This window comes from Malaclemys terrapin, chromosome 3, assembly GCF_027887155.1.
Source record: "Malaclemys terrapin pileata isolate rMalTer1 chromosome 3, rMalTer1.hap1, whole genome shotgun sequence".
Lineage (NCBI taxonomy): Eukaryota > Metazoa > Chordata > Testudines > Emydidae > Malaclemys > Malaclemys terrapin.
Window position 1 is genome coordinate 141,219,631 of NC_071507.1, and position 26,794 is coordinate 141,246,424.

Sequence of the window (26,794 nt, forward strand, 5' to 3'; positions counted from 1 at the left end):
CTTTCCTCCAGCACCTCACTGCACAGTGCACACCCCGGTCCCCCTCTTCCCTCCAGCACCCCAATGCACGGAGCAGCCTCCCCCCTCCAGCCCCGCTTCCCCAGGGCGGCGAGCATCCCTCCCTCCCTCCCCAGGCGTGTGAATGAAGTTTGCTGCTGCGCTTTGCCCCCTTCCCCGCTAGTTACTGTTGCCGTGTCTCTGCCGCTGCCAGGGCCAGGACAAAGGCACATTAACACGTGATGGGGACGGAGCTTCATAAATGGGACCCGAGAGAAAGAGGGGGGTGCGAGGAGCCAGGCTGGGAGGCGAGACGCGGACACACACACTCAGCCGGGGCCGGGCGCGCAGCAGCTGCAGCAGCAGAGGAGGAGTGGGGGCGGCTTCCTCCCAGCCAGGGGCAGGAGCAGCGCATGGAGAGCAGCGCCCGGCAAGCTGCCTGAGCCTGCCTGCTGTCCTTCCCCAGCTCCTAGCACCGCCTCCTCTCCTTTCCTCTCCTCGCCTCTCTCCGGCGCCCCAGGCCCGGGCGGGGCGGGGCGGCCCGCGTGCTCCCCGCTGGGGGGTGGCTGTAGTAAGCGTGGGAACTCGTCTCAGTCCCGCGGAGGAGCCGCCGCGCCACTTGGCAAGAGCACGAGGCAGGCGAGAAGGAGCAGCGCCCCGGAGCAGGAGCCGAGCCGGGGCGATGTGAAGGGTAAGGAAGAGCGGAAGGGGCGCTCAGCACAGAACTAGCCGTCCCCTCCCGAGTGTGTGTCTGGGAGGGCAGCCCTGGAAGCGCATCTCACTAGGGGGGTGAGAGATACCGGCTACTACCCTAGTGTCAATGCGAGATCAACTCCTTTGCTGTGCTGGTCAAGGGGCTGTTTTCCTCCCAGTGTCGCTGGTCAGTTCCTCTAGTATTTTAGGGCTCAGGTATCTGTCTGTCTATTACAAATAGCTTTCTGACCCTCTGTGTGTGTGTGTGTGCGCGTGCATCTATCACAAATAGCGTACTGACCCTCCTTGTGTGTGTCTGTGTGTTTGTGTTTGTGTCTGTCACAAATAGCTTGCTGACCCTCTATATGTATGTGTGTATCACAAATAGCTTAAAGCGACAAAGAGTCCTGTGGGACCTTAGCCACAGGGCTCTTTGTCGCTTTTTACAGATCCAGACTAACACGGCTACCCCTCTGATACTTGACAAATAGCTTGCTGACCCTCTCTGTCCCTCTATTACAAACCCCTCTGTATAGGTGTGTATCTATCACAAATAGCTTACTGACCCTCTCTCTCTGTGTACCCCCTACTAACACACTTAAGTAATACATGTAATCATCTGTATAATAATATACTATGGATTATTTGTTAAGGACATTCTTGGTGCTGTACAGAATAGAGGGGAAGATGCAGTCCGTGTCCCAAGGAGCTTACAATCATATTACAAAGGGACACACACACACATATCCTGTTGAAAATTTTTTCTCCTCATCAAATGTAGAGGAATGCATTAGAACCCTCTTAAAACAATACCTGTTAAACCAATAAACTTTCTTTGCAGTAGCTTGTAAATGACAGTAGTAATGCCCCTTATTAGCAGGACAAATTATGTGCCTTGAACAAAACAGGAATATTAAAATGCAGTTTAATTTTGTCCCAATAAATTGCCATTTAATTAAATAATTATTAGAGACAGTCCTCCCTGTGCACCAAAACAATGACCTTTAATTATTTTTAGTGTATTTTCATGAATTTGAGGTTTAAATGGTAACACTGTGAATCTGTGTGTTCTGTATGTATGTAATGCTTGTTTTACTGTGTGTACATACATGAATAGCATGTTGGTAAAATGAGTATGTTACTGAAAGCTACATGCTTGTTAAAAGGCTACCAAAAGTCTTTTGAGTATTGTAGTTTATTTTCTTTACACATGTATATTAATTATGTTCTTTTGTCTGTCTTGAATGATGCTCAGTAATTTCCTCATGGCTGTCTTATTTTTCTGTTTTTCACACTATCTCAGCAGTCTAACCTAAAATTGGTAAGGACAGTTTGTTATAGAACAACATTTACTGGATGGAAAATTTTCATCTCAGTTTCATTACTTCCCTTAATAGATGTGTATTGAATAGAAAGGACAAATCCAGTTCCTGACAATAAGGAGCCCTGTAGGTGCTAAGGACTTGTGGTCTTATGGTTAACATACATCTGTTCTTCTGTGATTCTGAAGCTCTCAGAGAAACCAACCTCTTAGGTTCCCACAGGACTTTATCTGACATTGAGGATTTCTTCTCTAATCCTAACTCATAGATAATTTACAGTGGATAACATTCTTATTGATTTGTTTTCTATACTTCTCCCTCCACATCCCACCCCACCCCAAAAGATAACCCTCTGCTATTGAAATTTTAACTGAAATAAAAGTCAACTTGTAATTGTGTATGCAAAGATGTTCAGCGAGGATGTCACTAAACCTTGAGCATTGAATATCATTTGAATATTCAGTATTGTTGGGGTTTTTTAAACCTAAGAACTGAAAAAAACCCCAGTCAGGTGTTTTTAAACTTCTTGAGTGTATCATAATAAACTTTCAGATTTACAATTACAAGTAGCCAACTGGGTTTGTTGTAAATTGACATTACTTTATTTCAAAGATATCAGCTAATCTACACTGAGGACACCCCTGGTATGTATTAAGTCTTTGATAGGAGAAAAGGTTTCACTATGATACTTTGGTTTAAGATCAGTAAAATGGTGTTAGACGACGAAATCTATAGCTTTTCCCATTTTTCTAAAATAACGATGAGTGTTACTTCCTGTATGAAAGGAGATTACATGAACATGTTACACAGCTTTGATGATAGGTAGTATATTTCAGAAGAGTTAGGGAAATATATGACAGTGAACTAGAGCTGAAACATTCTTCTTTTTAGGTATTTTTATGCTTTAAGCGATAATTATTTGTTTAAGTTTTTTTTAAAAAGTCTTATATGTAGGGTGGTGGATTTTTATCCTTTTTGTTTGTATCCCTTGTTTTCAGTTTTATTGTTCACCATTTCCTAAAGGAACATGTTATTCTCTGTGTAGTGGTGATACTAATATTCCCATCTAGCAAACTTAGGTGCAGGACCAGAGTGTTGTTTTTGGTATTTAATAATGTTAGAGCACTCAAACTGTTAAAATGATAACAATTAGTTGAGAGCAGATTACACTTAATAACTGCTTGCCATAGGTTTTCCCGTTTCGTCTCAAGAAAGAAAAAGGCTCACTGATTGTGTTGGAGGTATTTATTAAGCAAAAGAGTTTATTAAATTAACTGTAAAAGAAATGCATGAAACACCTTTAAATAGATTAAAAAGATGAATGTTTAATTTTTTATTTGCTTCAGGCTGAAATTAGTTTTGTAGCCACCACCAAATACAGGTACATCATTGCTTTATTATATATTATTCTTTGGAATAAAAGGCAGAACAATTTGAATAAAAACATTTTAAAATGGAATTGACAAAAACAATAAATATATTACTGGGGATTGTAGCAGGGATTACTTGCCTGGGGGGGGGAGAGGAGTTGGCTAGGTAAAGAAAAATTATTTCCTATGCATTTATCTCATCAACTAACCAGTAACAATATCTCAAAAACATGAAATTAAAAATACTTTACATCATGCTATGGAATCACGATTTTATTAGTAAGAGAGTAAGCTGGTTGAAGCCTTTGATCTTAGCCGTTGTTCTTTAGTTAATTATGTTGGCTCAATTGCATAAAGGACACCATTAAAAGCTTTCATGCTTTACTAAAAGGATGGCATGTCTCAACCAATGTAAGTCTGTCTTTCTGTTTCAGTGTTCACAATTTTCTAATTTGGCTATTGAAATTTTAAGGATGAAATAGTTTTGGTTTTTTAAATTATTTCCTTCTTTTATCCTTTTGACTGTAATGTAGACTTGATGAAAAATGCTTGCAAGCTATAATAGAACTGAAAATTTCAGTGCTGAAAGGTTTATATTCTAAGATTGAGTACTCAGTTGCTTTCTCCTCTTATTGAATAGAGCTGTGTGATAATATTAAAAAGCAAGTGGAAACCCTGACCAATCGTTATATTCACTGAATACCACCTGAGAATTTTACAAATTTCTTTTCATTCCTGACTCTACAGGTCTTTTTCATCCACTCATGGCCACTCATTTCACAAATTTCTTATAGAAAAAGTTAGGTTTAGTTTTCTATATTTAGAAAGAGATTAATGTATTTTTTTAAAATACAAACTTTGTGACCTTTCTCTGGCAATTCAGTCAGAGGTTTCTGTGTATCTGCAGAATTCATTTTTTGTGCACAGTGATTTCTTTTCATTTCTTTGTGCATGATTATATTGGCTTTATCTGATTCTCCTCATGAAGCAGTACATGTCTATAAAGATGTTTTGCTGCAGCTTCCCAAATAGTTCAGACGATCTGAAATGATGAATGTCATGCAAAATCATTTATCAATCATCTAAGTGAAAACTTGGATATTTTCCTTTCTATGCCAGAGAATTTGTACAGTTTGCTGCTGATTTAAAATGTGTACTTGGAAGTGACCCTAAACCTGGTATTTGGCCAAGTTCAAAGCAGCTGTGCAGATGGACACAGAAGACAGAAGGCTGAGGGAAATAGACCCTTTTAATCATAACAAGGCTGCTCTTGTTTTCCTATCGATAGTAGAAATGCATGCCAGGCCCTTGTACTCAAAAGCAATCTTGCAAATGTGCCAGAATAGGCAGCAATAGCATTCTGTTATTAATATAAAGTTAAAACATGTTAGGATTTAGTAGGGTTGAACCCTCTATCTTGTTAATATTGTTCTCTACTTCTGTTCTATTAGTTGACTGGCACTGTACTGATGTAAAAGGTGCACATAGGTTCTGGGTGGAAGTCCTTATCTCAACAATAGTCATTCTATCTTATTGGAAATGTATGTGTATGTAACTGATCGCAGAAGCCAGGTTGGAGCTGTCTATGGAATGGTTAGAATTACTTATAAATCAGTTTCTTGTTGAAAGAACTTCTGAAGTTGCCTTTGGTGCACATAAAAATAGTTCAATTAGCAACATGAAGTTGGACAACATTTGATCATGTTTGTGTATTATGCAAGGGCTTTATGAATATCCAACCATTGGGCCCAATCCTTCTCCCATTATAGGCTTTTCTGATCAAATTAGCCAAATTCATATTGCAGATAAATAACTAATTCACTATTGAATTACTACTCCATTGACCCCTATTTACTCTCAACTATACTACTTAATACAATATAGTTTATTTAGGTTTATGTTGAGCTGTTAACATAACTAGACATACAGATTTAAGGCTTTGTCCTAATTGTACAGATTGGGGCTAAATTTTATTAGATTTTTGCTTGATCCAGAATAAGCCTTATCTCTGGCAATCGTGTATTTATTCTTTCTGAGAAAATCATGTTTACCCACTAAAAAGTGATGAGCAGAAGCAGTTGATTAGGGAATACTATGAAATCTATTTCAGATCCAGCTGGTGTAATTTTCACACCTGCATTTTAGGAAACCCTTTCAACATTTTTGTTTGTTTGTTTTTGTTTTTTCTTTCTCTTTGTGAATATCTGAATGTGCTTGCTATAATCAGGAATCTTTATTTTTAGCCAACTCTGTCTCTCTAACAGTGCAGACTGCATCTGTGCTTGGAAAATTATGTAAAATGGGTTTGGAGTTTTAAAATAAATACATTGACAGGATCTCAGTGGATATACTGACTTTAGATTTTTGCTTTTCCCCCTACAAAGGCTGTGTAAGGGATATATTAAAACAGTGTGCAACAGATATTTCGCATATAGTAGCTCTGTCGTGTATTATACATATACTTCTTATTCTTTAACTTGTCTGCTAATGTTTAGCACCAGGAATTTGGAGTTATTGATGCTAAACACCATTGCAACACTTTTAAGACTTTGCATTTCTCCAAGGAGATTTAATACTATATTTTAAACTTTCAAACTGATAAATTAATTTTGTCTTTTTAAAAATTTATTTCTGCAAATGAAATATTATACTGGTTGGATGTATTTTTGTTGTTGTTGTTGTTCTGATATAATGGATATCAGAATCTACTATAATTCTTCTCTCTCTCTCTGTTAAGAAAAGCATCTGCATATTTCAAAGACATGAACCATTGCCAAGCAATCTGGTGTAGTGGTTTAATAGTTTTGAAAATAATTTCACAAGTTGCTTGTGTATATAAGGGCAGTATATCAGAATATTATAATCTGAATGCAACTATGAAGAGTTATCTGATCTTATTTAAATTTTATAAAAGTCTATAAAGGTCTAAAATCTAAAAAATGTTTTCAATTTTTTAACTGGAGTACATCTTACAAAGAGTTCTGGATGAGACATCAAATTAACTAAAAACCTTGCTATCGTAAATTCTGAGCATTCCACTATATGATGGGCTAACAATAATTTCCAAGAGAAGTGGACTTCTGAGAACTAAAGTAGATGAATATTGCATGGTGGGTACCCTTTTGACCCTCTTTGCACTGACCTTTTGTTATCACAAGTATACCCCTTTTCTTTCCATATTCTATTTATTATATCCCCTGCATTGATCATTCTGTAGTTACATTTGAGACCCTTCTCTTTCTTCTCAGCCTCAGATATGTACCCAGTGCTTCCATTTTCTCAAACACTTTGATTTCACTAGAGTCTTCAGCCTGAACTGCTCATCCGATCCATTCTTTGCTGACCCTCCCCCACCCCAGTGCCATGTGTCAATACTTACAGTCCTGTCCTGTTCATTGCCCTTAAGCAACTTGGCACCATCAGAATCCTTCATTTCTTCCTGCACTGTCTGAATACAGATCAGAAATAGACCTTCAAATGCACAAGCCAGTGCCTTAAAAACAATGGTGTGTGCTCTAGTCCCATATCCACTATGAAATCTGGAAATCCTATCATACCCTTCACCTTACAGTGCATCGCTAAGTATAATGTACATTCTCTTTCAATTCAAAAGACATTGGTAGTCTTCTCATGCTTTCATGCCATTACTTTTCTTCTTTACCCATCCAGCCTTCCTCTGGCCAGCTACAAAGAATATTTTCCTTCTTTAAATCTAAGAAACAGCATTTGTCCTAATCTCCCCTCCATCCTGCTCCTCTCCACTAATGCCTTCTCCTCTTCTCTACCCTTTTCAGTTTCCTTCCCAGGTAGCAATAATCTGTTAAGAAACCACCTGTTCTTTTGCTCCCCACCATTCCCCAATCACACACGTCCTTCTCCTGTAGTTGTTCCTACATAACCACCACTGTCAATATTTACTTTGCCTCTGGCACTTTACTTAAAATCTGCTGCTGTCCACTTCAGTATTATTTATTTGTGTATTGATCTTTTCAGATGGGGGAAAAAAAAGAGTCACAGGCCCAGCCCCAGTTTCTTAAAATCTCCTTAGAGCTTGACTTTTTCCTACAATTCTGTTTCTAACCTTCACTTTCTCAGCAAAGTACAGTAAATTTCCCCCCTCCCTTCAATCCTTTCTACCACAACAATATCCGTGACCTTTTTTATTCTAAATTTTGCTATGACATGGAAACAGCCCTCTTTTGAGTAGTTAATTATTTCTTCCTTTCTGTTAATTAAGGTTTTTTCCTCCCTGATCGTTTTCCTTAACTTCACACTGTGAACCGTTCCATCCTTTCATGGATCACCTCCAATGTTATCCGGTAGTCTCTGGTTCCTTCTTCATGATTCTGCACCTTCGAATCAACCTGCTCTTCCTCTCTGTACTTGGTGATCATCCCTTTCTGTGCCAAGCCGTTCTCTGTGCTGTCCCACATAATTCCATGCTCAGCCTCAGCTCTTTTCTGTCTGCTTTCTCCCTCGTGGTCATCTTGTCCCAACTTGTAGCTTTTACATCAAAAGACACTCAACTGTACAAAGCAGCTGCATCTTTCAGTATTATAGCTGGTTGAAAAATGCAAGAAAAAATACTTTTTCATCATTTTTGGTTGCAGAAATTTTGAATTTCTGAATTTTTTTGAAGTTTGTCAAAAAACAGCAAAAATCTTCTGAGAAAATTTTTGTCGAAACATCAAAAATTCAAAAAATGTTGACCAGCTCTCTTCTACACCTTCAATGAGTTTTCTTTCTACTTTCTCTGCCTTCAGTAGGCAAAGGGAGTTTCCGACTTCTCAGCTTTCTTCAGCTAAATATCTCAAAGACAGAAGAGCTTCTTTTGGGAAAGGGGAACATCTCTAAATAGAGTTATATCTTCCCTATTGACCCAGATCTCCCACTTGCCTCCACTGTCCGCAACCTTGGCATCATTCTTATTTCTGAACTCTCCTTCTCCTCCCACATCTTCTGTGTCTGTAAATCTGCTTATCACCGCCTCTGCAATATTTCCTATGCATGCTACTGTCTCAACTCCACATCTGCTAAATCCTCAATCAAAATGTCTAGCACACTGTTGGCACCATACAACAAGAACATAGTAATATTCACCTTTTATTGAAATGTTGTTCTTGATGGCGTCCCCAAGTACTAGCTCTCTGGACTCTGGCATATATACAGAATGCTGCTGCCCAATTTTTCACATGCACAAAGAAGCATCATTACATCAGGCTATCCTGGAACAGCTCAGATGGCTTTATATTAATTGTTAGAATATAGTTCAAACCTCCCCCCACCCTTGTCTTTAAAACCCTCCTTGGACTGCTTCATAGCTTCCTAACTCATAGGAAACAGGAAGAGAAAAGGTCTCTCTGCCCCCCTTTTCACCTAGCACTAGCTTCTTCTCAGCCTTCACACAATCTACAATGCAAGGAGTATGGGGAATAAATCGGAAAAACTAGAAGTATTAGTACATAAGCTAAATAAGACTTTGTGCAATAAATCTCATGACTAGAATATTGGTATAGAAGTGTATAGCTTGTTCAGAAAAGACAGGGGAAAAGGGAAGAGGTGTTGCAGACCTGTTGAAAGGCTCCGGGAGAAGATAAAAGGAGAAAAAACAGGGGCAACACCATGGTAGGAGTCTACTATAGACCACCAAATCAGGAGGAGGAGATGGATGAGGCATTTCTGGAACAAATACCAGAAATATCCAGAATACAAGACCTGGTAGTAATGGTGGCATTAACTACCTAGACATCTGAAGTAATACAGCAAAACACAAAATGTCCATTAAATTCTTGGAATGTATTGGGGACAGCTTCTTGTTTCAGAAAGCAGAGGAAGGGGGACAACCATTTTAGACTTGATTCTGATAGCAGGGAGGAATTAGTTGTAAATGTAAAGGTAAAAGGTCATTTGGATATAAGTGATCATGAAATGATAGATTTCATGATTCTACAGAAATGAAGGAGTGAAAGCAGCAGATTAAGGACAGTGGACTTCAAAAGAGCAGACTTTAACAAACTCAGAGAACTGGCAGGTAAGATCCCATAAGAAAAATCTAAGAGAAAAAAGTCCAGGAGAGTTGTCTGTTTCTCAAAAAGACAGTATTAAAGGCACAACTATCCTGATGCAAAGGAGAGATAGGAAAAATAGTAAGAGACCACTATGGCTCCATCAGGAGCATTTTACTGACCTGAAAATCAGAAGGGAATCCTACAAAAAGTGGAAACATGAACAAATGGCTAAGGATGAGTACAAAAGAATAGCTCAAGCATGTAGGAACAAAATCAGAAAGGCTAAGGCACAAAACTAATTACAGCTAGCAAGGGATACACAAGGCAATCAGAAGAGGGTCCATAGAGGAGCCAGAGATAGACACAGGATTACTTAGTAGGAAAAGAGAACTAATAATGGATGACATCAAGAATGCTGAGGTCAGTATTCTCTAAAAAAGTTAATACGACTTTTGACACAGTCCCAAATTGCATTCTCATAAGCAAACTAGGGAAATGTGGTCTATATTAAATTACTGTAAGGTAGGTGCATAACTGGTTGAAAGACTGAATTCAAAGAGTAGTTATCAATGGTTCAATGTCAAACTGTGATGATGTATCTAGTGAAGTGCCGCAGGGGTCTGTCCTGAGTCTAGTACCATTCAATATTTTCATTTAATGACTTGGATAATGGAGTGAATGGTGTACTTATTAAAATTTATGGATAACACCAAGCTGGGAGGGGTTGCAAGCACTTTGGAGGACAGGATTCAAATTCAAAATGACCTTGATATATATGAGAACTTTTCTGAAATTAACCAGATGAAATTCAATAAAGACAAGTGCAAAGAACTACACTTAGGAATGAAAAATCAATTACAAAATGGAAAATAACTGATAGGCAGAAGTACTGATAAAAAGGATCTGGAGATTATAGTGGATCACAAATTTGAATTTGCGATGTAGTTGTGAAAAAGACTAATATTATGTTAATAGGAGTATCATATGTAAGACATGGGAGGTAATTGTCCTGGTCTGCTTGACATTGGTGAGGCTTCAACTGTAGTACCGTGTCCAGTTCTGAGCACTACACTTTACAAAAGATGTGGACAAATTGGGGAGAATCTAAAGGAGAGCAATGAAAAAGATGAAAGGCTTAGAAAACCTGACCTGTGAGAATGGTTTAAAAAAACTGAGTATGTTTAGGCCTGGTCCCCACTAACCCCCCACTTCGGACTAAGGTACGCAAATTCAGCTACGTTAATAACGTAGCTGAATTCGAAGTACCTTAGTCCGAACTTACCGCGGGTCCACACGTGGCAGGTAGGCTCCCCCGTCGATGCCGCGTACTCCTCTCGCCGAGCTGGAGTACCGGCGTCGACGGCGAGCACTTCCAGGATCGATCCGGGATCGATTTATCGCGTCTAAACCAGACGCGATAAATCGATCCCAGAACATCGATTGCCTGCCGCCGGACCCTCCGGTAAGTGTAGACGTACCCTTAGTCTTGAGAAAAGATGGCTGAGAGAGGACCTGGTAACAAGTCTTCAAATATGTTAAGGGCTGTTATAAAGAGGACCAAGATCAATTGTTCTCCCTGTCCACTGAAGGTAGTACAAGAAGTAATTGGCTTAATCTGCAGCAAGGAAGATTTAGGTTGGATATTAGGAAAAACTTTCTAACTATAATGATAATTATGTTCTGGAATAGGCTTCCAAGGGAGGTTTTGGAATCTCTGTCATTGGAGGTTTTAAGAGTAGGTTAGGGATGGTCTAGGTATACTTGGTCCTGCCTCAGAGCACAGGGGCTGAACTAGATGACTGCTTGAGGTCCCTTCCAGCCCTACATTTCTATGACTGTCTGAATCTTAAAGTTATTGGTATGTGAGCCTTTTCCTGGGCAGCTCCTGTTGTCAGGTAGAGCCATCCGATATCTCTGCCCCACCAACTCTTCCCCCCCGACCCTCCATTAACCATCCACCAATTTTCAAATCTCAGAAGAGAACCTATGTTTTTCTTACCTGCTATTTCCCTCTTCCTCTGGTTTCACTTTTTATTCCCGCTTGGTCAATCTATTAACTCTGCCAAGCTTTTTGCACTAGTGTCTGCACAAAAGAGTATTCAAAACAGTGAGATTAGAGCACGTATCCCTTACACTGATTGCAGAACAGTTTCCAGTATAAACTTATGTATTCACCTGGTCATAACGAAAGCATCCACCTTTTTGGCTGAAAATGTCCATGTATAATCACTGTCCAAACAAGGTTTTTTCTCCCTAGAATATTTAAGCAATCTCCCTTCAGTTGTTCTGGAGTTTAGTGAGAGTGGAGAAGGAATATGCTACCAGTTAAAATCTAACCACACTTTTTTTTATCCAGGGCTAAAGCTAAAATGGCTGAAATTTGGAAGCTGGCATAGGCATAGGCACTGAGGCTTTTCCTGGGTTGGAAAAAAATCCCTGGAGGTTGATTTTTAAAAGTTATGAGCATTTGAAAATTTTGCTGTGAGCCCCGGGCAATAGATGTTTCATTATGTTTGTTGGTGCATATTTATAGATTATAGGACTGGAAGGGACCTCGAGAGGTCATCGAGTCCAGTCCCCTGCCCGCATGGCAGGACCAAATACTGCCTAGACCATCCCTAATAGACATTTATCTAACCTACTCTTAAATATCTCCAGAGACGGAGATTCCACAACCTCCCTAGGCAATTTGTTCCAGTGTTTAACCACCCTGACAGTTAGGAACTTTTTCCTAATGTCCAACCTAGACCTCCTTTGCTGCAGTTTAAACCCATTGTTTCTGGTTCTATCCTTAGAGGCTAAGGTGAACAAGTTCTCTCCCTCCTCCTTATGACACCCTTTTAGATACCTGAAAACTGCTATCATGTCCCCTCTCAGTCTTCTCTTTTCCAAACTAAACAAACCCAATTCTTTCAGCCTTCCTTCATAGGTCATGTTCTCAAGACCTTTAATCATTCTTGTTGCTCTTCTTTGGACCCTTTCCAATTTCTCCACATCTTTTTTAAAATGCGGCACCCAGAACTGGACACAATACTCCAGCTGAGGCCTAACCAGAGCAGAGTAGAGCGGAAGAATGACTTCTCGTGTCTTGCTCACAACACACCTGTTAATGCATCCCAGAATCATGTTTGCTTTTTTTGCAACAGCATCACACTGTTGACTCATATTTAGCTTGTGGTCCACTATAACCCCTAGATCCCTTTCTGCCGTACTCCTTCCTAGACAGTCTTTTCCCATTCTGTATGTGTGAAATTGATTTTTCCTTCCTAAGTGGAGCACTTTGCATTTGTCTTTGTTAAACTTCATCCTGTTTAACTCAGACCATTTCTCCAATTTGTCCAGATCATTTTGAATTATGACCCTGTCCTCCAAAGTAGTTGCAATCCCTCCCAGTTTGGTATCATCCGCAAACTTAATAAGCGTACTTTCTATGCCAATATCTAAGTCGTTGATGAAGATATTGAACAGAGCCGGTCCCAAAACAGACCCCTGCGGTACCCCACTCGTTACGCCTTTCCAGCAGGATTGGGAACCATTAATAACAACTCTCTGAGTACGGTTATCCAGCCAGTTATGCACCCACCTTATAGTAGCCCCATCTAATTTGTATTTGCCTAGTTTATCGATAAGAATATCATGCGAGACCGTATCAAATGCCTTACTAAAGTCTAGGTATACCACATCCACCGCTTCACCCTTATCCACAAGGCTCGTTATCCTATCAAAGAAAGCTATCAGATTGGTTTGACACAAATCCATGCTGGCTATTCCCTATCACCTTACCACCTTCCAAGTGTTGGCAGATGATTTCCTTAATTACTTGCTCCATTATCTTCCCTGGCACAGAAGTTAAACTAACTGCAATGGGCTCTGTGTAGGTGGATCTTTGTATCTATGAATTCACCCTGTTGACTTCAGTTGGGCTTTGAATGGGCACAGCTACTATCATTAAGTGCACATTAGTTGAAATTAGTTTGCAGACTTTAATTATGAAAAACTATATCAAACCAGTTTTCTTATGTTATTCATTGCCAAATCTATTCTGAGCTGGTATCACCTTAACTGAGTTTATCCTGAATCCAGATCAATCTTCTCCACCTGCTGCTCTTAATCTGAACCCTCCCCTGTCCTGCCAGTTGTTTTATTGTCTCCCAAAACGTTTTTTTGTTTTTTTTAAAAAACTGCTTAACAATGACACGTGAAAGATTTTAAAATGTTGAGCATGTGCCATATTTTGTTTTTTTGATATTCTAGCAGCTGAAGGCCTGTCCTGTCACATGGGTGTAATTCATAAAGCCATGTGTAAAAGAGTCAAAACTGGGGGTTCTTGTTTGCATGCACTGTGTTGTAGTGAACCATGTTGCTTTTGTACTTGTTCTCCTGTCTGTGCACAGAGCTGTGCTGGAGGCATAACCACCTCTTTGTTACCTCAGGTAGCCTTATTCCCACCTTCTCTGATCAACTGTCACATTCCAACCGCCACAGAATCTTTGGACTCCAACATTCCATCTGGTTCTCACAGGGCCAGTGACGACTGAACCTGGTGATATTTCTAAACAAAAAGAGCTCTTAGCCCCCTGCTTCCATTACCTGACACTGATGCAACAGACATTCTAGGCTTCAGAGTGGCACAGTTCGGTGTCAGTTCTGGAATATATGTGGTGATTTGTGCAGGTTGCAAATGAGGGGTTATGTGTGCCTGTGGTTAGTGTGTGTGTGTGTGTGTGTGTGTGTGTGTGTGTGTGTGGTGTTGTGTGGGTGATTGATTGTTGGGCCAAGTAATCCACCATCTGCCTCATACAACCAATGAAAGTGTTGCATGCAAATTGGCAGTAGAGTAAGGGTATTGATGGGTTGAGTTACCTCTGATATCACAGTGGTCTAGGTTTCTTGGTGTGGCATAGATACCTGCCTTGCTGTCACCTGGGTGTAATTTGTAAAGTCAAAATAGCTGAGAACTTAAAAATTGGATGGTAGCAGACCATGAATCCCTGTGATGGTTGAACCTAGTGATATTCTGAACAAAAATATCTCAGCCATGGTTGGAGCTGTATCCATTGCTTCACACTCTACACACATTCTAGGCTTAAGAGTGACATTCCTAGAATCTTATTATATAGATAAAGGAGGCCTGAAAGGTTTTTTTTTTTTTTCAAAAAAGTTATGCACCTAGCCAGTCTCTGTAACCATACCTTCCCATCACTGTTCCCCTCATCCTCCCTCACCCACTCTCTCTGTTTGTTTGTGTTGCCAACATGTTGTGTATTCTGTTAATTTAGATTGTAAACTCTTTGGGCCAGGGTACAGCACCCAAAACAATAAGACCCTTATCCTGATGGGGCCTCTGAGCACTACAGTAGTAAAACAAACAAATAATAATCACTTACCACTGGTTTCTGACCAGTTTACACCCAACATAAAACTTGCATCACTAAATTATATCAAAACTGAATTTAGTCCAGTCACTTCCATAAACATCACACTTGCTTATGTCAGGCCTGATTTTTGGCCCACCATAGCTAGAAACTATCTTATTTGTTGAGAGCACTTACTATTATCTTTAATGATCTTCCCTCTGAAGTCCTCACACAGGCAAAATTTCCACTGAATTCAGTGAGTTTTCCTGAGTAGCTAGTGACTGTACACTTACAATGTTATTTAAATCCAAAAAAGTTAAATAAACAGTATTCAAGATGTAAAAAACATTTTCACATTCTTTTGCAACAAGCTTTTTGCATCACTTCAGTGAGACTCAGTCTCACTTCACGTATTCCGTCTTTCCTTTTTTAAGGCTTGGAAACCTAGTTCTGGTCTAGGTAGCTGTACTGTTCACCACCATTTATAATAAGATAATTATTAAACTAAATGTTAATTGTATAAACCTGTTCTAATTCATTTAGGCTATCATATACTATAGTAGAACTTATTTATCTAACATTTTTTGACTACCTAGTCATGATGGTAAATTATTATTATTATTGTTATTACTATTATTTCTACTGGGTTGGGTCCATGGGACCAGTCAAGGTTGTAGTCCCATTCTGCTTGGCATTGTACAAACACATAGGATACAATTCCTAACCCAAAGAGCTTACAACCTAAAATGGTGAGCAACATATGAAGACTCGGGGAGAGGATTACGATCCAAATATATGATTTTTATATACATATTTCAATGCATTTAAAAAAATATATTTCAACTATACAAGCTGCCCTTTGACCAATTCTTAATTATCTGTAAATCTAATGGAAGAACTGTGTAAAATGGAAATCCAAATATTTTACAAAATTGAAATTAGTGAATGATTATTATCATTGTATTATTTTAGTATTGTTTGTTTTGACTTCTTGTTCTCAGCATATCTGCAGTTTTTAGCAGCACTGTCATATTACTTTTTTTAGGAAGAATGTTACTATTTATTTTTATTAGGTTATTAAAATTGCTCTGTCAATCATTTTGCCTTGAAGAAAAATTCAGCTTTTGTAGATGATGGCAATAATTGTAATAACCCGCCTACTGCAAAAAGAATAGAGAATTGTTATTCATATTCTTGTAGTATTCTTGTGCCCTGAGTAAATGAGCTTTGCATGGGGAACCTACGCAAGGTTTAGGAGAGAGTTGATCCTCCTGTAATCCAACCATGAATTTACACAGCCTTTCCATGATCACTACTGCATACAGCTTCTGGGTTCTAGTAACATCTATGTAACCCTTAAGAGGCTTTACATGACTATGCAATGGGGACCAGAGGCAGAATTTGCCCTGTCAGCTTTAATTAATTCAGCTGTTTAAGGGTTCACTCCTACAAAGTGCCAAGTGCCCACAACTCTCAGTGAAAGGTGTGGGTGGTCAGTACCTTGCAGGGCCCTAATAATGCAAACTGGAAGGAGAATTGATAAACCAAAGTCAAACCAAGTAATGTCATTGACAGACAAGCTGGCCAACGTGTTTTTAAAAGCTACTCTAGCTAATGGATGACACTTTGTACATTTTCTGTAATAGTGGGAATCAAAAAGCCACAGGCTTGTGGAAAACTTCTTGTGTGGAAGAAGTGATATGGCCTAAAGTAGTGTGCGTTTGTTTTGTTTATTTGTTTTTCGTGCGAGGAGGTTAAGGTAAAAGGGAAGATTATTGAGCTTGTTCTTTAGCTGGAGATATTAATCTATTAACTTTTGTCTGTAGTTAGAATTCTCTATTTACTGTGAACTAATTCATGTAGTTATGTAATTGCACTAAAACTTTGAGGGTTGGCACCAGCAGTGCCTCTAATTCACCTTTAATCAATTTTTTCATTCTTTTAAAGCCATTTTTAAAAGCAAGCGTAGAGAGCTCACTTCAGGTGCCAGACTAAGAGCTTTGGAGACTGAAGTCCTCTAGCCTCAGAACATGTACAGACAGCACAGGCAGTGGCAATGCAAGGTCCTACACGGCTGCATTAATGTCTCCACACTGTATTGGAGGGCCCACTCCTGGGATGAAAGATTTTGGACACTATTGAAGCTGCCAACAAGGGGAGAAGTGTGCTGGTGATTTTCATGATGTGGACTCTTGTCCGCTAGGAAATGGCAGTGGAGCCCACCATTTATTTCTGTTATCAGATGGTCACGATTGATCTGGGCTGGATTTAAACCAATTGCTTAGAAGAGGATGGCTACATAGTTCATTTCCAGTCCCTGAAGATATCCAGCTGCCATTGGCACTTCCACACATGCCACCAATCTCTCCATTTGTACAGTAATAGTGCTGAACTGTTTCTAGATGGAACATTTGAGAGCTGAAATCTCACAATACCAACATGCACATCTTACCAAGCAAGTGAGTCTATGAATGAAGGCCTGCCTTTCTGAAATATAGGACCAGATTCTCGGCTGATATAAATCAATGTAGCTCCTTTGACTTTAGAGGAGCTATGCTGGTTTATACCAGCTGAGGATCTGGCCCACAGTCGTCTGCTAACTCTGCAGCCATAAACTTTGACTTTTGTTTTCACTAGCTGGAAGTGAGGAAGTTTGCTAATTGGTTAAATATATATCCATGCTATAGTTTATACAGAGATAACATATTACCTATATTAAAACAAGCTAAACACCAGTAAAATACAGTTCAGTGTCACTTGAATGGCTGTTTTACTGCAACTTTAATAAAAATCAATGCTACTTTAATAGGTGCATCCAAACATACTGCCAGAGATTTTCAATTATGATATTCCCAGCAGCAAACAAAAACAAAATTAATGTCAGCTGTATCCCCAAAAGCCTAAACTATATTACTAATGAACTTTCAAAGAAAAAACTATGCAAAGACAATAAGGTGCAAATCACTGTAATAATCTAAATGTAGAAATACAGAAAAACATCATCGAAATGCAGAGTAGGATTTGCCTCTCATGCTTCCATTAACCATCTTGTTAGCTTAGTGTCTGCATACATAGTGGTATTGTAACATACTCCTTCTAAAACCTTGACTGCGCCCACACAAATTCATGTTTTTCATTTGTATTTTAAACAAAGGTAGGATTTGAACCAGGGCTTGTACTACATTAAGAGAAAATACATAGTTTCTGCTAGAGTCGCATTAAGTATCTCCTTCCCAGTAATTTGTCTTTCTAGTAGATGTACTCAGTTCCATAACAATTGGCAGTCTTGACTCAAATACAATCTTCTTGACATTGAGTTATAGCTTTAATGATTAAAACAGCTGTCTTTCCTATGGCAGAAGTAAGTTCTAAGACAATTGAATATTTAAATACTACCATCATCTTTATATGTGTATAGAGTTAATTGATTTTTTTGTAGTTTGAAATTAATGAAGTGTTTTTCACATACTGCTATAAGCTGTGTTCTGTTAGAAAGTTGCCCAATTCACCTTAGAGTTGGTTACAAGTCAGTTGACAGCAAAATCATTGTTATAATGTATACAATCTATAAAATCCACTATAAACATTTATAAAGTACCTTCTGGATGAAAAGTGCATTAAATGTAAGAAAACAACAAGGAGTCTGGTGGCTTTTGTAGATACAGACTAACACGGCTACCCCCTGATACTTGATTAAATGTAAGATTATTATAATCCATTTTCAATATGTTCTTCAGGAAAGTTGTCTTTCATCACCATTTAGACTGTAAGAATTAAATTACCTAATCCATTTTAAGACTGTCTGTCTGTTTTATAATGAAGATTTTGTTGCTTTGCCCGTTATGAATCCTATACACGATGACAAAACTCTCACAGCCATTCTGTTACATATTAGACTCTCCGGTTATTACATATACTTTTTCACCATTTTTACAACATTGATGTTGCAGTGTCCTCTTGAGGTATATCTTTATATCCTACCTTTAATGCTAGCTGTCTAGGAGCTTTATCCAAAATGCATTGAAGTCAGAGGGAAAGCCTCTGATTGATATCAATGGATTTTGGACGAGAGCATAGGTGCTCAGATACCAAAGCATAAGTACAGTGTAAATCTCTAGCTAGATAGATAATCTCTGCTTCTTTCTGGAAATACCGATGATAGCGTCCATTTTGAAATGTTTCTGTTGTTATGAGAGAGGAAACTAATACTTTTTACTATATATTTTTTTTATATTCAGTAATACTGAGCAGATATATTTTCTTATAAATGTGGAACTCCTCTCTTTACTCCAAGGATTGGGGCAGTCAGGTTCTCTGGATTTTGCCAGCTAATCCCTTGTGTGCTCTCTAACATTTATAGCCAGCTATACCAACTGATCAGGTGAAGTCAGTATGTGGTTTTATGCAATACTAGTACCGTATATACTCAATCATAAGCCAGTTCGTTTATAAGCTGACCCCCTCCCCCAAGATGGATAATAAAAATGGAAAAATGTTATGACCAGTTCATAAATCGACCCTATAATTCAGGGCTCAGCAAACTTTGGCTCCCGGGCCATGAGGATAAGCCGCTGGTGGGCCCGAGATGGTTTGTTCACCTTGAGCGTCTGCAGGCACGGAGGTAAACCTAAGTAAACAAAGTGTCCCAGCGCACCAGCTGCTTACCCTGATGGGCCGGGACAGCAACTGGTGGGGAAATTTTGGGGGGAGGAGAAGTTGGGGGTCAGGGGAATAACCCCTGTAACCATCTCCCACATGACCCCACCCCTAGCCTGGGACCCCCACACTCTCCCCTTCCCACCTTATCTGGGGAGGATGTCTGTGGCCCGGCTGGAGCTGCTCCGGCAGGCTGGGCAGCGTGGCCGCAGCCCTGCTCTCGCGGGCCAGACCAGGCGGCGCAGCCGCAGCATGTTCCAGCGGGCTGGGCCACATGCTCCAGCATCTGGGCGGCACAGCCACAGCCTGCTCTGGGGGGTGGGGCCAAGCGGCATGGCTGTAGCCAGCTAGCCCCAGAGCTGCAGCTGCTTCGGAGGCTGGGGGGAGAGCAATGTGGCCAGAAGCGGAGAGAGACTCTGGCCCCGCCTCTTCCCTTCTGGCTGTGCTGCCTCTCCTTGCTCCCTCTGTTGTGGGGAGGGGCTGCATCCCACCTCTCCCTCTCCATACCCGTTCATAAGCCGACCCCCTTCTCTGGTGCTTCCCTTTTTTACTAAAAAATTCGGCTTATGAACAAGTATATATGGTAATTTGCTGGTGACCCCATCAGTTTCTCCAGAGTTTAAGCTTCCATTTTAACACAAACAAAACAAAAAAAATTATTTTCTAGCACTTATAGTTGCTGATATAACCTTCTGAATGTCTGATTAAGGCTTAATATAAACAGAAACAATGGGTCTGCTTCTCACTTGCACTATGACCCTTTTACACCACTCTGGCAATATAAAGTGGCTTTAAGATAGCTATTTAAAGTCCTTTTATACTGCCAGAGTAGTGTAAAGAGGCCTTAGTGCAGATGAGAATCAGGCCTGGTAGGTTTAGGGCAAAAAATGAACTGCTCCTATTCATCTCTATGGGGTGTTAACTCTGAAGTTTATTGATCCAAATTAAAATGTCAATATTGACTATTTCACTACTGTTTATTTTATCAGAAACATTCTGGGATTGTGGGCACAGCTTGAGTAGAATACCACCACTTTTCCCTTGCATTCTGCTATACCAATGTCCTTGGTGCACTTAGCAGAGGTAATTAATAGAATAAGGATGCTCATTATCCTCCAAATGCATATAAAACAATTTAATAATTTTCAATAATTATTATATATCCAGTATCCTCGTACTAGGCCTTTGATATGTAGCTCAGATTACTGCAACACAGAGCTAGACACACATACAGGAATACGGACAGGGTGAAGAGAGAAATCTACGTTTGTATATCAGTCTCTGTTGATAGGCTCCTTCAGTGTTCTTTCCTTGCAGTTAGATTTACAACACCCTCAATACCTTTTAAAATACAAACAATGATTGTTCACTTTAAAGTGATCTCTGCACTGGCAATTGTTTCTAAATGGAAAAAGTCAGAAAATGTTGTTCCACAAGGTTCTTTGAAATCAGACATCTCAGTTCAATTCTAGAGTAACTGTAATATCTTTCTGGTGGAGCTGCTCAGAAAATTTTGATGAAAAATGAAAACCATTTTCTATGCAATATCTTTCCCCATTTTCCAGCTTCTTTCTTGTGTGTAGCCATTTAATGGATTTCAGATGTTGATCAATTATTTAGAAGCAAAACTCTTCTGACTATAGCAGGTGACAAAGGCTAGACCTATAGTTCAGTACAAGGAAAGATGGAATGTTATTTGACAAGACTGAGCTAAGTTGTTTGTAAACTTTATCTCCCCATTTATCTTAATTATTTGATCTTTTTCCCCCTTCCCAGGATTTCCTCACATGTATTTTTTCCCAAGTCTCTTTGAATCCTACATAATACAAGACTGGGGTTATGAAGTCAATCCTAGATGGCCTCGCAGACACAACTTTCCGAACAATTACAACAGATCTTCTTTACATGGGTTCCAACGATATCCAGTACGAAGATATTAAAAGTGACATGGCCTCCAAACTAGGATACTACCCACAGAAATTCCCATTATCTTCCTTCAGGGGTGATCCTTTCCAAGAAAAAATGACTGCAGGAGATGATCCCCTATTAAGTATCATTCCATCGGATCAGATCAATATTACAGATTTTTACAACAAGTCCCTATCCACTTTCAAGGATAATGAGGAGAATCTACAATGTGGGGAGAACTTCATGGATATGGAGTGCTTTATGATTCTAAACCCCACCCAGCAGCTGGCCATTGCAGTGCTGTCCCTTACCCTGGGCACCTTCACCGTTCTGGAGAACCTTCTTGTGCTGTGTGTTATCCTGCACTCTCGAAGCCTCCGGTGCAGGCCTTCCTACCATTTCATTGGCAGCTTGGCAGTGGCTGACCTCCTGGGCAGTGTAATTTTCGTCTACAGTTTTGTTGATTTCCATGTTTTCCATCGGAAAGACAGTCCTAATGTGTTTCTGTTCAAGTTGGGTGGAGTTACAGCCTCATTCACTGCCTCAGTAGGCAGCCTTTTCCTTACTGCAATAGACAGGTACATATCTATACACAGGCCACTAGCTTACAAAAGAATTGTTACCAGGCCAAAGGCTGTCGTAGCATTCTGTGTGATGTGGACCATAGCTATCGTAATAGCTGTTCTTCCTCTGCTCGGCTGGAACTGCAAAAAACTCAATTCTGTTTGTTCAGACATCTTCCCTCTCATTGATGAGACCTATCTAATGTTCTGGATTGGGGTCACCACTGTACTCCTGCTGTTTATTGTATATGCCTATATGTACATATTGTGGAAAGCTCATAGTCATGCTGTTAGAATGATTCAGCGTGGCACTCAAAAAAGCATAATAATTCATACCACAGAGGATGGTAAAGTACATATTACTAGACCTGATCAAACTCGTATGGACATCAGGTTAGCCAAAACCTTGGTCCTTATTCTGGTGGTTTTAATCATATGCTGGGGCCCTCTACTTGCAATTATGGTGTATGATGTCTTTGGGAAAATGAACAAGCTCATCAAGACTGTCTTTGCATTCTGTAGCATGCTCTGTTTGATGAATTCAACAGTGAATCCCATCATCTATGCTCTAAGAAGCAAGGACTTGAGACATGCTTTCCGGAGCATGTTTCCAACCTGTGAAGGGACTACGCAGCCTCTTGATAACAGTATGGAGTCTGACTGCCAGCACAAACATGCTAACAATGCAGGTAATGTTCACAGGGCAGCTGAAAGCTGTATTAAGAGCACAGTTAAGATCGCCAAAGTGACCATGTCTGTCTCCACAGACACAACTGCAGAGGCATTGTAAATCAAAGCCCTCTCAACATTGTGAGAATAGAAGTTGGTTTAAAATAAACAAAAAATACATGACCTAAAGCTTTTGTTCCTTCACCTGTAACATTTTTAAGTTTGTCATAATAAGCTATACAATGATTGTTTTAAGAATCATTGCCATCAGCCAATCCTCCAAGTTTAACAATTAGGGATTCAAACTATTTTAAAAAAAGAGAAGTTTTCAATTAAAGAAAGTGCTCATTGAATAATAAAGTATAAAACTCTGGCAGAACGTACAGAAAATGTCAAACTAGCAACAATTCCTTCAGAAGTTACTGGGGGTGGAGTGGAAGGGAATCTGAAAACTTGTGAAACCTAATTGAAAACTAAAACATCATAAAGCCATGTCATCAAATAAGAAAGCCTTGTAATCATAATGTTCATTCCATTGTGAAATGTATTAAATGTCTATAAGTCATAGAAGTTTTCATTTCTTTCCAAAAAGCGGCAGTACTAAGTTTTAGAGGTTCTGTAAAATGTGTTGTGTCCTGTGAAATGTATACTGTTTTATTACTTGTTACTGATATTTGTCTAACTAAACCAAGTGATAACGTAAACTTGTGTGGAAATAATGTGAAATATGTGTTATGTAAACCCCATTGAAAATACCTTCTGTATTTGAAGAACTCCTATGAGCTATTTTGGAAATTTTACACGTTTAGTAGGCTTCTGTGGATTTAGAGGAAAGGCATTGTATTTCTTCAACTAAAATTATTTGACATTTGAAATCCCCATTAATTTTAACTTTCATCTGTGTACAAGAATAACAGCAACAAGGGAATATAGACTAGCACTGCAGAGAAAGGAATGCACTGGTTCAGACTTTTAAATACCACTGCGTTTAAACATAAGGACATTTATTGCCTTACGGACTATGCCTTTCTGGTGGGCATTATGTAAATATGAACAGTAAAAAGAAAAGGTACTGGATACTGGCTTCTTTAATTGGCAACTGCTAGCACTGGACCTCTGAAAACAGCATGTGTCAGATTCAGTGTATAATGTTATCACTGGTGTTGATATATACTTGAACTGTGCTGCATTCCTATATCCCAGGACTAAACAGATTTAAAGCCTGAGATGCCAAACTCCAGTCTTCACTAAACAAGGAGCAAGTATTGTCAAAATTAGACATTTTTTATGTTTGAGCGTGTATATAAATAAATATCTGTGTGTGTGTGCTCACGTGTGTGTGTACGTATACTAAGTAAACATGGGTCACAGTAGTATTACTAAGATAGGAAACTGTGACCAAATGTAAACTATGTCCTGTTGCACTCTTTGCACATAAATTCTGTTCCTAAAATTGAGTTCTTCCAGCTGATGTGCTGAACATACTAATTGTAAGATTCAGAACATACTTGTAGATCCACACTGAGAGACTTATCCATGTATTAGAGAAACTAACCTTTTAGTTTTACTCGAGAACAAGGCAAAAAAACAATCAGGAGGAAAGGGCAGGAGGCAAAATATGCTGTGAACAAAAATAAACAGAAAATCAGTATTTACAGTGTTAAAAAAATTGAGAATGTTAGAGATAAGACTTTTTTTCCCCCCAAAAAAGTCCTTGAGTATTAAATCTATTTGCTTGAAATCAGATGTGTCTCACTGTAAAAACAGGGTATCAATGATGATAGAAACCGGAAACCATCATAATTAAGGCAAAGAAAGAGTTTTTAGATCCAAAGGTGCCATTCCATTTTATAATAAATTTTTAAAACCTTGGATTTTTTTGTAGTAAAGAATGTAATTAAATCACCTTCCTGACATGGATATTCTCTAAATCTCATTCTGAATAAGAGCCATTGAGCCTTATTCTCCACTGCCTGGTACATTAGGTTATATTCTGTCTCCTGCTCTGGCTGCTTTATGCTACAGCAGCTTCAAAGCCAAGCTAGCCAACAAGCTATCCAAGGATTCCCCCAAGACAGGGGAATCCCTCAGTGGCATAGGGCTTGTGTAGCCAACTCGACACCACCTCTTCATGCTCTATGGGGAGTGGCTTAGGGAAAGGAAGCATGGCTGGATCACTGATGATCCATGGCTGCCAGAATGACTTCTTGGGCGCTGTGGTAGCTGCTCACAAGTCAAAGCAGCCAGTAGTACCAAACACCAGACAGCCCCAGGATTGGGGGGAGGGAGCAAAGGAGTGTCATATAGTCATCTTTGCTCCCCACCCTATCTAGGGTACTGTGTTGAGCAGAACTTGACTGGAGCTAAATGTTTAGTCATTTACATCTGTGCTATCTGAGTCCAAATCAGAGCAGTTGCATTTTACTGCTACTGTGCACTGGTGTAAATGATTCCACAAGTTACAAAGCAGTGAAGATTCAGGTCCATTGCCTAAAAACTGGTCATAGCACGGTGATTTGTAAGAGCCCAGCCCTGCAAGGTTCTGAGTAATTCTGATGAGGTTTCTCAGAATATTGCTCTACTGCTGGTAAAATCTAACAATGAAAGAGCTTTCTTTCCTTTCAAATATACATTGTTTTTTCATGCAGCAGTCTGGGAGGAAAGAACACAGTGTCAAATGAAAAGATATTTTAAGAGCCATTTTTTTGAAACTGTCTTCTTGTGAATTCAATGCAAATTTTATAGATTTGTTGTTGTTGTGGATTCAAGTTCTAAATTTTATGTGATAAATCATGGGACAATGGGGCTGTCTTGGCACTAAACTTGGTGCTTATTGATTATAAGAAATCACATCCTGTGAAATATTCATATATCAAGATCTTCATTTACGTATGAGTTTTTAAAAAGGTTTGTGAATTATATTTCATCTTAACATCATTTCTCAACTGAGGTGGCAAAAAAGTCCCTACAAAATGTAAACTAAATAATTATTATTTAATTAGAAAATCAATTCCTGTTCCTAGATTAGCTGAACTTAAACTTCTGCTTGAGGTAATCTATTTTGCAATTGCCCACCTTCCTTTGGTGATGGCACAACTAATCTAAATAGCATTCCACAACCACCCCCATTCTCATAAAATGAATAACTCTGTAGTTACAGTTCAGTGTATTTATCAACTTTAAGTGTTGTATATCTATAAAAGAGACCATCTGTATCATGTGCAAAGTTAGATTCTCAACAATCTAATTGTATATTTGTATAATATTGTATCTCCTCGATGCTGTGCAATCACTGTCAACATTTTTTTGCACTGGCCTTCTGATGAAAATGTTAAGATGCCTATTGTAAGATAAGCAGAAATTTTACCTGCTGTTATTGGGCTGAATGTATGTAAATAAAGTCATCTGTACAAGCAGTGGCCTAAAAAGTCTGTCATTTTAGGATAGGACAATTATTGAAGTTGCTGTGACATCTGAAAAGCTACCTATGAATAAACTATTTAAATGGCCTCTTGGGTTGCAGTGTCATAGAGAAAGGAAAGTCTTTCTTTGTGACAATATGACTTAGAGAAATTGGATTACCAGAGCTTTTATTTCCAATGTTTCAAAGTGGAGCACATAACTCTTTATTGTCTGTAAATCTAACATTATTACTTCCTCTTAGAAGAATATTGTATTGTTAGATGTTTGTTTGAGCTGGTAACATCCTTGCAACTGCTGCAATATCTTTCTGTTAGCAACCTGTATGATACTTTGTACACAAGTACTGGTAAGATTGTCATTAACAGTAGCTTCGACCATTTAACTACCTATAGCAGAATAGTATTTCTGTAATATTTCCAATGTATTACTACCATGCCATATTTTATTTCTATAATGTAATTAAACTGTTATTTATTCAAAGAGAAAGTATTCCATTATGTTTGTTTTCCAAAAGTCAAAGTTACTGAGTGTATTCCAGAAGATGTCACTTCATCCCACAATCTGGGGCTGTAGATTTTATTTATAAGGGTTTTTTCCCCTTGTCAAATGTGTAAACAACTGGTTATATACAACAGTTATCAAGCTTCATGGGTCTTCATTGTATTTGTGTTTCTTTGAGGGTCAAGGGTAGATATATATATATATATATATATATATATATATATATATACTGTGATGGAGACAAAGGTGTGATGACATGGATAAGACTGAATCCCTTATGTCATTATATAGCCAAATGTTTCCCTTCCTCGAACTGCAAAAGCATAA

General features: G+C 39.0%; 1 protein-coding gene across 1 annotated transcript; it reads left to right on the plus strand.

Annotated features, from left to right (window-relative positions):
* Positions 1-292: 292 nt before the first annotated feature.
* On the plus strand, positions 293-26,523 carry CNR1 (cannabinoid receptor 1). The gene is made up of 2 exons (XM_054024467.1): positions 293-688; positions 21,180-26,523. The coding sequence occupies exon 2, from the start codon at positions 21,243-21,245 to the stop codon at positions 22,662-22,664; it is 1,422 nt and encodes a 473-aa protein (XP_053880442.1). The 5' UTR covers positions 293-688; positions 21,180-21,242; the 3' UTR covers positions 22,665-26,523.
* Positions 26,524-26,794: the final 271 nt, after the last annotated feature.

What these genes read in the sequence shown, in the direction of transcription:
- CNR1 (XM_054024467.1), top strand. Translation starts at nt 21,243, where the DNA reads ATGAAGTCAATCCTAGATGGCCTCGCAGACACAACTTTCCGAACAATT.